Source organism: Rhinolophus ferrumequinum, chromosome 3 (assembly GCF_004115265.2).
Source record: "Rhinolophus ferrumequinum isolate MPI-CBG mRhiFer1 chromosome 3, mRhiFer1_v1.p, whole genome shotgun sequence".
Classification (NCBI taxonomy): Eukaryota; Metazoa; Chordata; class Mammalia; order Chiroptera; family Rhinolophidae; genus Rhinolophus; species Rhinolophus ferrumequinum.
Window position 1 is genome coordinate 100,791,567 of NC_046286.1, and position 13,835 is coordinate 100,805,401.

At 40.8% G+C, this 13,835-nt stretch overlaps 1 protein-coding gene across 1 annotated transcript in view; it reads left to right on the forward strand.

Annotated features, from left to right (window-relative positions):
* FNDC1 (fibronectin type III domain containing 1) overlaps positions 1 to 13,379 on the forward strand; it is a 93,995-nt gene extending 80,616 nt beyond the window's left edge. Inside the window, exons 19-23 of the mRNA XM_033103069.1 lie at positions 3,350 to 3,429; positions 7,226 to 7,255; positions 8,009 to 8,170; positions 9,579 to 9,701; positions 12,587 to 13,379. Of these exons, the coding sequence (XP_032958960.1) occupies positions 3,350 to 3,429; positions 7,226 to 7,255; positions 8,009 to 8,170; positions 9,579 to 9,701; positions 12,587 to 12,702 (511 nt within the window). The 3' untranslated portion in view covers positions 12,703 to 13,379. The remainder of the gene's footprint in view (positions 1 to 3,349; positions 3,430 to 7,225; positions 7,256 to 8,008; positions 8,171 to 9,578; positions 9,702 to 12,586) is intronic.
* The last annotated feature ends 456 nt before the right edge of the window (positions 13,380 to 13,835 follow it).

Here is a 13,835-nt window from a genome sequence, read left to right on the forward strand (position 1 = left end):
CAGCACAGCCCCAGTGTCAAAAAGCTGCGGCCTTAGAGATGATTTACAGCAAAATTGAATGCCAGTCTCCTGAGTGCCCTGCACCCCCCACCCCCAGTCCAGTGTTCTTTCGACAACTCTTGTTACCAGACTGATGTTGAGTTTGAATAACATCAGGAGATTGTTATGTAGGACGAAGGTTTATTCATTCTTTTAACAGGTATGAGTGAGTGCCCACGATTTATTGAATAAGTACTTACTGTTTGCTCTGTGCTATGCACCGAGGGTGGAAGGACAGGGGTGGGGTGAGGTAGAGTGGGCAGGAGGGAGGGGTCGCAAACTACACCATGGCCCTGTCCTCGTGTTGCTCAGTCTGGCAGAGGAGACAGATTGTTTTGAAACAACAGAAACATAAACTTTCACTGGTCATTTTCCTGGGGAGAAGCACAAGGTGCTCTGAGTGTATAATGGGACTTCTTCCTGGGCTTGGGGGCAGCAGGGCAGTCAGGTGGGCTTGACTGGGGAAGTGAGATAAGCAGCAGTTAACCTGGAGAAGGGCGGTGGGCGAGGCCAAGTTGTTCCAGGCAGAGAGGACATTCAAGGAAGGAAAGGAGGCCGACACGGCAGGAGGGGGCAAGGAGGGAGGAGTGTGGAGTCCCTGTGGCTTCTGTCCTTCCCTCCATCCCCATTCAGCTCCCTGACAGACAGCCTGGGGACAGCAGCCGCTTTGTAGCCTAATCCCCAGGATGCCGGCCTGGTTATTTATTCAGTTATTTGTTCTCCTGATGCTGAGTGCTGGCGCATGGAGCACATGTGCCTCCTCCCACATACATTTCCTCAAAACCCCTGAGCAGCTGCTAAATGTTTACAGCTAGGAAAGTGTGACTGTGATGGAAGGACGCTCATTTTCCCCTGCATGACCCTCATGCAGAACTTGTCTGGTGGACTCACTTTAGGAGTCCACAGGCTGCCTCCACGGAGCCTGCATTTCCTCGTTCTCATCATAGTCCCCAGGGCTTCTCAGGAACCGACTTCAGGGTCCCTCCGTGTAGGGGACGCTCTCTAGACCCCAGCCGACTGAAAAGGAGCCAGAGTATAAAAACCAGCTGTGGTTCTTTATAATTGAATCTTGTTTTTGACTTTATGCGGGCATTATCCACTTTATTCACCCAACGCAGCCCCAAATCGCTTTCTGGAGTCTGCATATTTTAATCCATACTTAAAGCACAGAGATTTGTCGCTGTGGAGTCTGTTGAAAAGAAGGAGCCAAAAGATTACGTAAGAGGGCAAGACATGGATTGTTCTTGTTACTTGGATGGGACAGAGTATGAAATACATATTTGAATTCATAGAAAAAGCTTAATGTGGTTTTTGAAAATAGAGCCTTTACTTTTTTCATAAGTCCATGTTACTTTTCAGCTCAGCATACTTAAATTTACTTTGACACGTTAGGTAAAGTTCAAGCGGAAATATGTCTTTGGAATTGGGCCACGTGGGCTTTGCGGAGGATAGAATAATTGTGCGGGCAGGGAAGGTGGATTCGGAGAATACTTAGGTTTCAGTGGCAAGACAAATTGACACAACAAAGAAATCGGAATAGCTTCTCATAGTCGCCTGGTCATCCCTTTTGCTGTCTCCTCCGCTGTATAGCAGTGCTTCCCACTGTGGAGCCTGGGCAAGTGGTGTCAGGCTGGCTCCAGTGGCGGCTTGAAGACCATTCAGCAGAAATGGCCCATGTAGTCTTGGGATATAAGTGTCATTTTTAGATTTTCATTTTTTTTAAGGGAAAAAAAAAAGTATCTGTAAAGTTTAACCGGTATCATTGGCATATGCCAAACCCATGGCTTGAACTGCCTGCAGAGTTTTGCCTTAAGTAACTCCACAACCAACTGAATAAAAGTCTGCGTAATTGGGAAAACATGAACTGCTGAGTGAACTGAGATTTGGAAACTCATATGTTCTTAATTGTGCGTATCTTTTTTTTTTTTTAATGAAATTTTAAAAAGGATTGTCTCCTTAATGAAAAGTGAATGACTTTCTTAAAAGGCTTAAAAGATGACTAATTTCAATGAATGGCTTAAATATTTCAGCCGTTTAAACCAGCCCTCTGTTTAATCAAACACAAAGTCACATTAGTATCTGTGTAGCTGTGAGGCCAGAGACTCCCTTGGTGATCTCAGAAGCTCAGAAGGTGTTGTTAGAACAGTGGTACAACAGACACACGCCTTTGCTATCTGAATGTAAATAATTCACCTTTTAAAAACTTAGTGCCTTTTAATTAGTGCCTGACTTAATCCAAGAATTCTGTGACCTTGAAGTATAACTCCTGCTGGCCAGAAGCCGTAGGGAAAAGCTTGTCATGAACTCTCCAAAATGGCAGAGAGCCACACTCACAGGATTGCTTAGCACCTTTCTCACCTTTAAGTAGCTGAGGACTAAGAGAGCACAGATAACATCTAGAATCCCAGCAGGGAAGACCACACAATGATTAACAGGAAATATGGTCACAACTGCAGTGTTGGTCTCCAGTGTTTTCTAACCACTGTAGCTCGTAAGGGAACAAAGCAAGATGTTTGGGGACTCCCAACCTGCTTGGCTATCAGTCTCCTTCTAGACGAACTAGTGGGTTCAGGCTATGTGCTTTCTAGCATATTCCCTGTTCCAAGACAAAGATGACTACTCTGGCTAAATTTCTCCAGGACTTTTTCACTTCCCCTTCCTGGACTTGCATCTCTTCCCTGTTGCTCAAAAGCTTAAAACTCAGTGACTTTGAACGGTCCAGAGCCAACCATAGCACTTGTCATGCCCAAAACATCATTGTCGTGTTAGTTCCACCGAGGAAGCCAACCTCTGGACTGGTTCCCCCTCTCTCTGCCAACAACCAGTTGCATCATAACTGGGTCCAGCATCCTACTTTTTCACACGGAGTCCAGTGATAAGAGTTAGGTTAAAATGTGAATTCTGTTCTGTCGGTGACTTCCTGCTCCAACTTAGCCCTCTTGAGCTGTGAAACTCAAGCTGGGACAAGAGAAGGATAAGAGAGGAACATTTCATCCAGGACGTGTCTCATGGGGCAGTTCAACCCTTGATGCCCCAAGGATCACACACTCTGAGTGACTTATTTGCCCAACACGCCCCTTCTGTTCCCATTAGCCACATGTCTATGCTGCTAATTGTATCATCTTGAAAAATTATTAGAAAATGAGAACGTTCAGGAAAAATATGAAGAAATAGCAGTGATGACTGCATTAGTAAAAAATAGGACTCAAACCTTGCCACAGAGTAGGTGCTCAATAGTTTGAGAATCTGTCTCATTACATATAAATTAAACAAACTTCTCTTTCAAAAAACTGTTTTCTTCCAATTTCAGGTATTATTTTAAAGTTCAAGCCAAAAATCCTCATGGTTATGGACCAATCAGCCCTTCAGTGTCATTTGTTACAGAATCAGGTATGGCTAACTTCACGTTCTCATTATTTTCCTTTCCTTATTCTTAAAAACAAATAATTTGGAATAATGACTGCAGTAGAATGAAAACGGAAGAAGTAAAATCCTAACTTTTCCACTTAATGAATTCATGTTGGATATTGCTTTATAAAATAAACATTATTTTCTTTCTGCTAGGTTAAAACTTGGATAATAAAATTAAAAGTAGTCTTTATTGGAACTGCCTGGAAAGTGGAAAGGTCAAATTCCAGTGAAAGGAAAAAAAAAGAAAATCCAGTTTTCAACCATGTGGTAAAGATACATTTGAATCTAGCTGCAGAGATAATTTTTTTTTTAATTGCAAGCAGCTGAAAAACGTTAAAAAAGAACAATGTCATGAAGCCTGAGAGGCAGTTGCTTCTAACAATTAGTCAAGTCTCTAAGACACTTCCCCTACTAGGAGATGACGATGTCTTTACTTAATTTGGAGACTTTAATTAAAGTACTGTTTAATCTTACAGGCAATGCCACTCAGAGGATGTCCTGTATTTGGGATGCTGGTGTGCAGAGTTCTCAGGCCCTTCAATAAAATGTTCCTTTGGTCATGGTCTGAAGCAGCCCACTGAGCTGGCCATGGTGACAAGCTCCTGGGTTAGCAACCTTCCCATGTAGGAATCCAAGCTGGAGAGTTGGGACCTGTGGTCTAAGCCAGGCCACCTTCAGAAGCCCAGCTGAACTAGCTCCACACTGAAATACTAGAAGCTCTGAAAAACAAAACAAAACAAAAAAAACAGATTTTTTTTTTTTCCCTTTCACTGGAATTTGACCTTTTCACTTTCCAGGCAGTTCAAATAAAGACTTCTTTTAATTTTATTATCCAAGTTTCCACCCAGCTCTAACTTCTATTTGGTTAGATTAGTCCCCACATGTAGCTTCTTCCCAGAACATTTGTCATTGGAAGATATTTTTAAATGTCATGACTTGAAATCTGAATCTAAATATGTGGAACAAAAAATCTTTTGTGAGAATATGCTGTATACTGGAAATGTAGGCAAAGGACCTCAAAAGTGTTTTCACCTATTTCATCTAAGAAGTGTGTTTCTCATTAGTAATTACGAAAGAGTAAGAGAAAACCATTTTCAGTGGTTAATTTGCTAATGTCAGGAATGTGTCTATGTTTATGGCTGCATTTCCTAAAAATAAAACGGACCATTGGCAACTATCAGAATTAATATAGAAAAAAACCCCAAGTGAGTCAAATATAAACAGCTGTCGAGAAACTGAGGTCCAAAATCTGAGAGTAGAAAGATATAGATGTAATTTCTGAGACAGCGATGTAAAATTTTGAAAAGACAGCTCTCTGCTACCCGCTTCCCAGTATAAGTTCCACCATACTCCCACCGCACTTTTTGGGGCTTCCAAGGTGTGGGTGATGAAAATTGAGGGCACCCAGACTTCTGAATAAGACTCTCGGGTGAGGCTGTAGATGCTCTCTTTCTGTAAGCCCCCAGAAGGTTCTCACACACACAGAAATTTGACCATTATTTGCTCTGGTCATCCTCGCTTTATTCCATCAGTTTATTCAAGTCTCTCCTTCATTTAAAAATGTTTTTATTAAAGTATAGTTGACTTACAATATTATATTAGTTTCAGGTGTACGACACGGTGATTAGACGTTTACATACCTTACGATGGGCTACCATGATAAGTCTAGTAAATATTTGTCACTGTACGAAGTTATTGCAGTATTATTGATTATATTCCCTGTACTGTACATTCTATCTCCGTGACTTATTTATTTTACAATTGGAAGTTTGTGCCTCTAATTCTACTTTACCTTTTTCACCCATCCCCCTAATACCCTCCCTTCTGACAACCATCAGTTTGTTCTCTGTTGACTATGAGTCTGTTTCTGTTTTGTTTTGGTTATTTGTCTTGTTTTGTTTTTAGATTCCACATGTAAGTGAAATCATACAGTAATTTTCTTTGACTTATTTCACTTAGCACCTCTGGGTCCATCCAAGTTGTCACAAATGGCAAGATTTCATTTTTTTTTTTTTTTGGCTAAGTAATATTCCATTATATACATGTACCACATTTCCTTATCCATTTATCTATCGATGGACACCTAGGTTGATTCCATATTTTGGCTATTATGAATAATGCTTCAATGAACATATGGGTGCATTTATCTTTTCAAATTAGTCTTTTGGATTTCTTCGGATAAATACCCAGAAGCGGAATTGCTGGGTCATATGGTAGTTCTATTTTTAATTGTTTGAGGAACCTCTATACCTCGTGCACTGTTGGTGGTAAATTGGTGCAGCCACTGTGAAAAACAGTATGGAAATTCCTTAAAAACGTCCCTTTTTCATTTTGTACTCCCTGTGGAAAACAGGTTAACAACAGGAAAATCATCAAGTAATTGAATTGTGACATTTGCCAAACATGAGAATCAAAACATTATTTATGAAGTAAATGTATGGGCGTGACACAGGCTGCACCGTGGGTTCGGTTTTATTGTTGTTTGTGTTGCTGTTTTGTATTGCTTCCCTCCACGCACGCTGGCGCATCTGAGACTTTTTTCAGCAGACTGTTGAAAGGTAAGAGCAGGAGAGTAAAACAGCTTTACACTTACAGCTAATGGCGTGTCACTGTATTTTGTGGATCGTGGATGATGTCAAAATGAGTGGTCTACAAAGGGGCAACACAAGGGAGATTTGGGGTGATGGGATTATTCTGTATCTTGATTGTGGTCGGGTTCCATGAATCTGTTTACATATGTTAAAATTCATAGAATATTTACCCTAAAAGAGCAATTTTACTCTGTGATTAATTTTTCACAAAAAATGATGGCTCCTGTTGACCTAGGCCCAGGCATTTTATAAAAAGAAACTTCTTCTAAAGCAGAAGTCCTTAAAAAGCTAGTTTCATATTCTCTTAAGTGGCAGTATCCGGGCTAAGATATAGACATTTTTAAAAAGCAGCTCTATTGAGGTACAAATGGCAAACCGTAAGTGGCACATACTTAGAGTACAACTGAGTACGTTTTGAGGTATGTTTACCCCTTGGATCCATCCCCACAATCACGATGGTGAACATCTCCATCATCCCAAGTTTCCTCCTGCTGCTGTGCCGTCCAGTGCTCCTGCCCCGTGTGCCCATCTTTACCCGTTTCCAGGCAACCACTAAATGCTTTCTGTCACTCCAGATTCATTTGCATTTTCTAGAATTTTATATAAATGAATCATACAGTCTGAATTCTTTTTTCCTGGCTTGTTTTACGCAGTGCAATCATTTTGAGATCCATCCATATTGTTGTATGTAACAGTAGTTCATCCTCTTTGATTACTTAGCAGGATTCCATTGTATGGCTGTGCTATGACTTGTTTATCTGCTCACCTGCTGATAGATACTGGGTTATTTCTGCTTTTTGGCTACTAAAAATAAAGTTGCTATGAACATTCATGGATAAATACGCAAGACTAGAATGGATGGATTGCATAGTAGGTATATGTTTACCTTTTTAAGAAACATAACATCTTAAAACATAATGAGTATTTAATTATTTTATAGTACCCAATGTCAAGATGTTATCTTCAGAGATGCACAGCATCTATATGAATAACAAAGTATTTCTCAAAAGGAAATGCTTCGAAAAGAAAAACTAAGGATAATTGTTGGCATCTGTCAAATAAACCTTGCATATTTCTTTATCTATTTCAGTTTGGTTAGCTCTTTCAGTTACAACAAACATTTCAGCAGTTGCATAGTTGTGAAGTATGATAATGAAGTCAATTATTTCTTTTTTATTCTACAGACAATCCTCTGCTTGTTGTGAGGCCACCAGGTATGTTTCTCTTCTTAATAAATTTGACATTCTAGTAATCAAGTTGAATATTGAATATGACATTGTTATGATTACTCACAAGTAGAAATGCTGGACCATGTTTGCATTTTTATCATTTCGTGACAACTTCTATGGTTTCTTTGCACCCTTCATCCTAATCCAGGGAAAAGAATGACCCAGGAATTTTTTAATAGGGCCATAACAGCCAATGTCAATGAAAAACCATTATGGGCAGCCAATATTTATGAAAATAAATAAGTTTATTTTCATGCAAACCCCTTTGAATATTTTTAATTGCTGAAAAGGTAGAAAAATGTGTTAAGTGTACAACAAAATTTTACTTTGTTTTTCAAATAAGCTGAGGAAGCCCTGTTGCTTAGGTTCTGGACAAGCTTTATGTGTGACAAGCACAGGAGGAATAAATGCTGAGGGACCAGGAGCGGGAGGAAGGATGGCATGGCGCACAGGATCAAATGTGCCATCATAGCTTATTTTCCGTAAGGCTTAAAGGCGTTTTCTTACTCTGAGAATCCCTTAACTAGGTTCAGCTAAAAGGAACTCCCCAATTGTATTTCAGTACTAAGAAAGAAGGGGAAAGAGAAAGAGGGGGCCCACTAGGGGAGGTGAGAAAACTGCTCAAAAAAGCCGTGCGAGGAGAGGAAGGCCCAGTGAATAAGTCAAATCTGCTGGTACCTTGTGCAACTATAAACACGTGGAATGCCATGCCTTAGAGGGTGTGTTTTTGTTGTCAAGGTGGTGAGCCCATCTGGATCCCATTTGCTTTCAAACACGACCCTGACTACACGGACTGCCATGGCCGGCAGTATGTGAAGAGGACGTGGTATAGAAAGTTTGTGGGAGTTGTTCTTTGTAATTCACTGCGGTATAAGATCTATCTCAGTGACAACCTGAAAGGTAGGTCTTTGAGGATGCTTGGCTATGGGAGGGTATGGAAATTTTTTATTTTATTAGATATTAACTTGACATAGCATGTGTATCAGAATATATTTAAGTGTGGACCAATTATGTCTCTCTCTTGCTCAAATACAAATCAGTTTTGCAGTGTCTCTATTTTAGAGTGACTGGTTTTTACATTGGCACCCAGAAAAAATATATATATGTATATATAAATATATATATATATATATATATATATATATATATATATATATATAAAATCTATGTTTTAGGAATGAAGTCTAAAATTCTGTTATAAACTTGAAGGCCAATTTTTTGCCATTAATTCAATAATAATAGATATGAGTATAAGCTGGAAGTATTGAGGAAAACTCCCTCTTTCATTCCTTGCCATTGGCACAACTTTATAGAGAAAAAATGTAGGTGGTGGAACATACATCAGTAGAATTATTTGTTCTGTGTCCAAGTCAAAATTACATTGCTTTCATTATGGATGGGGATTAAAACAAAGAATAACATACGTACTTTGAATTACTAACATTTCAAAATGCCATTTCAACCCATCTGGCTTTGACTTACCCACCTACACAAATTTGTTTTTATTTCAAAATTTGCACAGCTTTTAATTTTTCAGTTCATACATTTTTCAACTTTCCCTCAGCTGGTCTATATTTTGTTATGGGCCATGGGGTTTTTGTTGTTGTTGTTGTTTTGTTTTTTCTTGCTAGTGCTAAGCATTTCATGACAATGTCAAAACAAACCCTCCCGTACCGTCCCCCACTCTGACAATTTCTTGGTGTATATGCCTCTCCCAACACCCGCTGTCTCTCTGCTCTTTCTTTTCTCTTCCACTACTGCCACTTTTCTCCCCTGACTCAGAATCCCTGGGAGAGGTTGCACAGCCATCTCCAGCATTCCAGGGTTGAGAAAAGCAACTTGGCCCTACTGTGCCGCGGTGGTTCAGCACCACGGACAGTGCCTTATGCCACAGACACGCATTCTACTAGTTAGGTACGAAAATAGGTTCTTCTGTTTGTATAGATCATCATCCCTTTCATAATTATTTTGCAATGAATTCTCTGACTAAACTAGTTTCCTCTATTCCTTTTTTTAAACCACGGAGTAAAAAGGTCTACCATGTATAGGCTGAAACTGCCTGTAATATTAATAGTTTCCATTTAATGAATGAACACTTGTTAAGGACTTGGCATACATGATCTGTCTGAATCTTTACGACAGTTATGAGGTTGGTGCCATTATCACCATTTTTTAAACATGGAAAGTATGACACACAGAGTTTAAGTAACGTGCCCAATTCAAATGGTCTCCAAAGCTTACACAAGTTCCTAAACCAGCTGTGGCATATTTTTGATCAGTCACTGACCTCTTTTATTTCTTCATGCAGACACATTCTATAGCATTGGGGACAGCTGGGGAAGAGGTGAAGACCATTGTCAATTTGTGGATTCACACCTTGATGGAAGAACAGGGCCTCAGTCCTATATAGAAGCCCTCCCTAGAATTCAAGGTAATGAGAACAAAGGTCTGATATATTAACTGGAGGTGGGAAAGGAGAGGTAATATAAGGAGAAAACTCGCTGTGGCCCTGCCGTTGGCTTACCATTTGAAGACAGATGTTGGCAGCATTTTGGATCATACCAATGAGGAATCAACAAAATACTCCTACCATGGGCTGGAATTGAGGTGAGCCTAGGGAAGTAGGGGTGCAAAGGAATATAAGACCTTATCCTTCCTCTCAGGAACATGGTTCACAACCAGGAAGTGAAGATAAATATGTGAAAGGTAACTAAGAGTGTACAACTTAAAGTATATAGAATGACAGGAGTTATGTCACATGATTGTCCTATTATCAGGAAATTGTGCAGATTACAGTCACGATCTGAGCTCAAGGGAGGCAGGCCACCTGAGGCTGTCAGGGAAACTCTTCAGAAGAGGCAGAGTCTAGGCTGAGTCATAAAGATACCAAGACATGCACAGATAGGAGGTCCTTCCAGGTGGGAGAATGGCAAGAACAAAAGTATAGAGGAAGGAAAAATACACAGATGCAAACCAACCATGATATGCTTCAGGAGACAATGTATCAACTATTTGATTAGGGCATTATAAAGTGAGAACAAGTATATTCATCTCAAAAGTTAACAACTTGCTCTATGGTACCAACTCCGCCAACCCCCCAAACAAACAAATAAGTAAACAGAACAACTGAATGAAGTCCAGCACTTTTCCATTATGCACTCAACTCTTAGTGATCTGGCATTTTCAAGACATGAGACATTCGGATGTATCAACATTTTTAGTTTGAAAAAAAAGAAAGGTACAAAAATTACCAATTTTCAAAGAATTAAGACAGAGTAAAATGCACAAAATGATAAAGTGAGTGTATTATTCAGTGTTCTCCAGAGAAACAGAATCAATGGGGTGAAAGAGGAAGAGAGAGAGAGAGATTTTAAGGAATTGGCTGATATGATTGTAGAGGCTGGCAAGTCCAGAATCTGCAGGGTAGGCCAGCAGGCTGGAGACCCAGGGAAAAGTCAGTGTTGCAGTTTGAGTCCGCTGGCAGAATAACCCCCTCTTCATAGGAGGTCAGTCTTTTTCTATTAGGGCCTTCAACTGATAGGATGAGGCCCACCCACATTATGGAGGGTAATCTGCTTTACTCAGAGTCTGCTGATTTAAATGTTAATCTCATCTGAAAAACAACTCCATAGAAACACCTAGAATAACATTTGACCAAATATATGGGTACCATGGCCTAGCCAAGTTGATACATAAAATTAAAATAAGTGTATAAAATATATCACATTTCTTCATTTTTTCGGGATCTGCAGTAACCCAGGGTTACTATACATTATTTGTATTTCACTGTGTTTCTGCGACTGTGATCATGGTCAGGGTTTTGGCTCTGAAGAGAGGTGCTGGTTAATCAATACACTCATTGATAGAATGACAGGTAACCTCTCATCTGGCAAGGTTAAATAGGGCCTAGGGGCAAGAGCAGTTGTTGAATTGCCGGAAAAAAAACAAAACAAGAAAGAAAGAAAAAGAAAAAATTGAGGAAGTTGGGGCATCACTTCTACTTCAAAGGATAAATGGTCGTAAATGCTACAGCATTCATTCCTTCGAGAGATTCACTTGAAAGATCTCTAAGAGTCTACCATAGACTCCAAAAAGTAGATAGATATTGGAGGCTTGAGATCTGGAGCAAGTTGGGAGGCCCTAAATTCTGTGAGGACCAGGTGGAATCTTGCCTTGTGGTGAGGGTTCCGTAGAGGTTGGCTAAATTATCTTCTTTTGTGGAGAGAGAGGGCATTAAGGAACATTTTCCTACCTGTGTCATGCATGTGTGGGGCCTGGATTATCCCCACAAATCATGCCTGGAAGAAACCTCAGAGGCTACTGTGACCTCACACAAAAATGGTTGTGTTTATTTGGAAGTAACATTTGTCATAAGAACAACTTATCAGAGGTCTTCTGTCTGAATGAGGTTGTAAGGATGAGAATTTTTCCAGTTGGTTTGTGTCCTTCTGATGCTGTGATATAGCACCAATTCCAAGTATGGGTTTTTCCCACGCCAAGCCATTCTCTGACACCAGCTGGGTGTCCCACAGTTAAACTCAATTCTGACACTATCTACCTGGAGTAGCATCAGATCCCATAGGTTAAGGGCTCAGTCCATACACCACCCACTCCAGACACCAATCACAAGTCCTGGTTGTCACTTGTGCTTCTGACCCACCAGCTGTAGATCAAAGTTTCCCACAACCCCCTCTCTGGGTTTGATTAACCTGCTAGAGCAACTCACAGAAGTCAGAGAAACATATTATTTCCTAGATTACTGGTTCATGATAAAAGGATATAACTCAGGCACAGCCAGATGGAAAAGATGTACAGGACAAGACATGGGGAAAAGGCATGGAGCTCCTATATTCTCTCCAGGTGTGCCACTTTCCCCACATCTCCATGTGTTCACCAACCTGGAAGTTCCCCAAAACCCATCCTCTGGGGTTGTGATGGAGGCTTCATTACAGGCACATTTGATGAAATCACCGATCATTGGTGAATGAAGTGATCTCCAGCCCCTGTCCTCTCCTCAGAGGGTGGGTGGGTGGGACTGAACATTCCAACTTTCTAATCACATGTTTGCTTCCCCTGGGGATCAGCCCTCATCCTTAGGTGCTTCCAAAAGTCATCTCATTAACGTAAACTCAAGAGTGGTCGAAAGGGGTTTGTTACAAATATTAAGACACATTTAGTGCTCTTATCACTTAGGAAATCCCAAGGGTTTTAGGAGCTCTATGCCAGGAATGGAGATGAAGACCAAATACATATTTCTCACTATAAATTGCAATGTCACAGATGCATTTTCTCTCCATCGCTTTCCTTTTATCCTAGGCTACCATCGACAGTATCGCCAAGAGCCCGTCAGCTTTGGCAACATTGGCTTTGGAACCCCCTACTACTATGTGGGCTGGTACGAGTGTGGGGTCTCCATCCCAGGGAAGTGGTAACCCAGGACGATCTTGCCGACAGCTGGCCCTGCCTGGCTCCCTTGACTAACTTGCACTCGGGGCCGTGAGCAGGAAAAGAAGATGGTGTCCCAAGCCACACAGCCCAGGGTGTCAACAAGGCCATGGGATGGACACTGGATATTTGGGGCATCTTCAGTCTGGAACTCAGCCCTGCTTCCTGGCCTGGACCACACACAGGAGTCAATGTTGCTGTTAACTTTGCTTCTCCACACATTTTGCTTGTAATAGCACATCCCAGAGACAAGTGAAACACGCCGCTAAGAGGATGCCCACTGATTCAGGGCAATTTTCACACTTTTTAGGCACAAAATTCAGACCCCTCGGTATTTCCAGGGAACAGCAAAAACATGCTGTGCTGGCTTCATGGAACGCTACACGCTTTCTTTTTTCTCATTGGACTCCTTCCAAACTAGCTGAATTTAAGCTTCGGATCTCTTTTTATGCAGTAGAACTGAATTACTAAAATCACCACCAAAGGAAATGTATCCTACTTAAGATTTATCCCATGGACTAACCCACTGCTAGACCAAATGTATCAAATCTTCTTTGTAAATTCTCATTTTGGTATATATATGTATATATGCATATACATATCCACACTTCTCTGCAAGAACATTGATTAAAATCGCTAAATTTGTACCTATTCACTAGATAAATGTGTGCGGGACTTTTTGGAGCAAAGGTCCTCTTTATTAATGTCTTCTAGAAGTGTCCAAAGCATATGTGCTCTACATAATATGACAACAATGGAAAGGTGTGTGTGCCTCCCGTGACTAGCGCTGACCTGTGGGAATGCTTGGGATGGTGTGGTGTGAGCGGTGAACTAGCTGCAAACTGAGTGCCTTCTACCTAAGGAGACAGTCTTTCCCTACCCATGCGAAAACTGTGCTAGCTGCCTCCGTGAGGGCATATCCAGTACGTTTCCAGATTCATTAAAATGTTAGGTCCCAAATGATTTGAAAGTCCAGTCTTAAAAAACTCCTTTTCCCTTTCCTGTCTATCTCAGTATCTACTCCTCAAAATAGAAGCATCTTACCCCTCTTGACTGCAGCACAAGAGGGTTTATTTAAAGACACATTATTCTAATTCTTTTTAAAACATGGTGTCCTTTC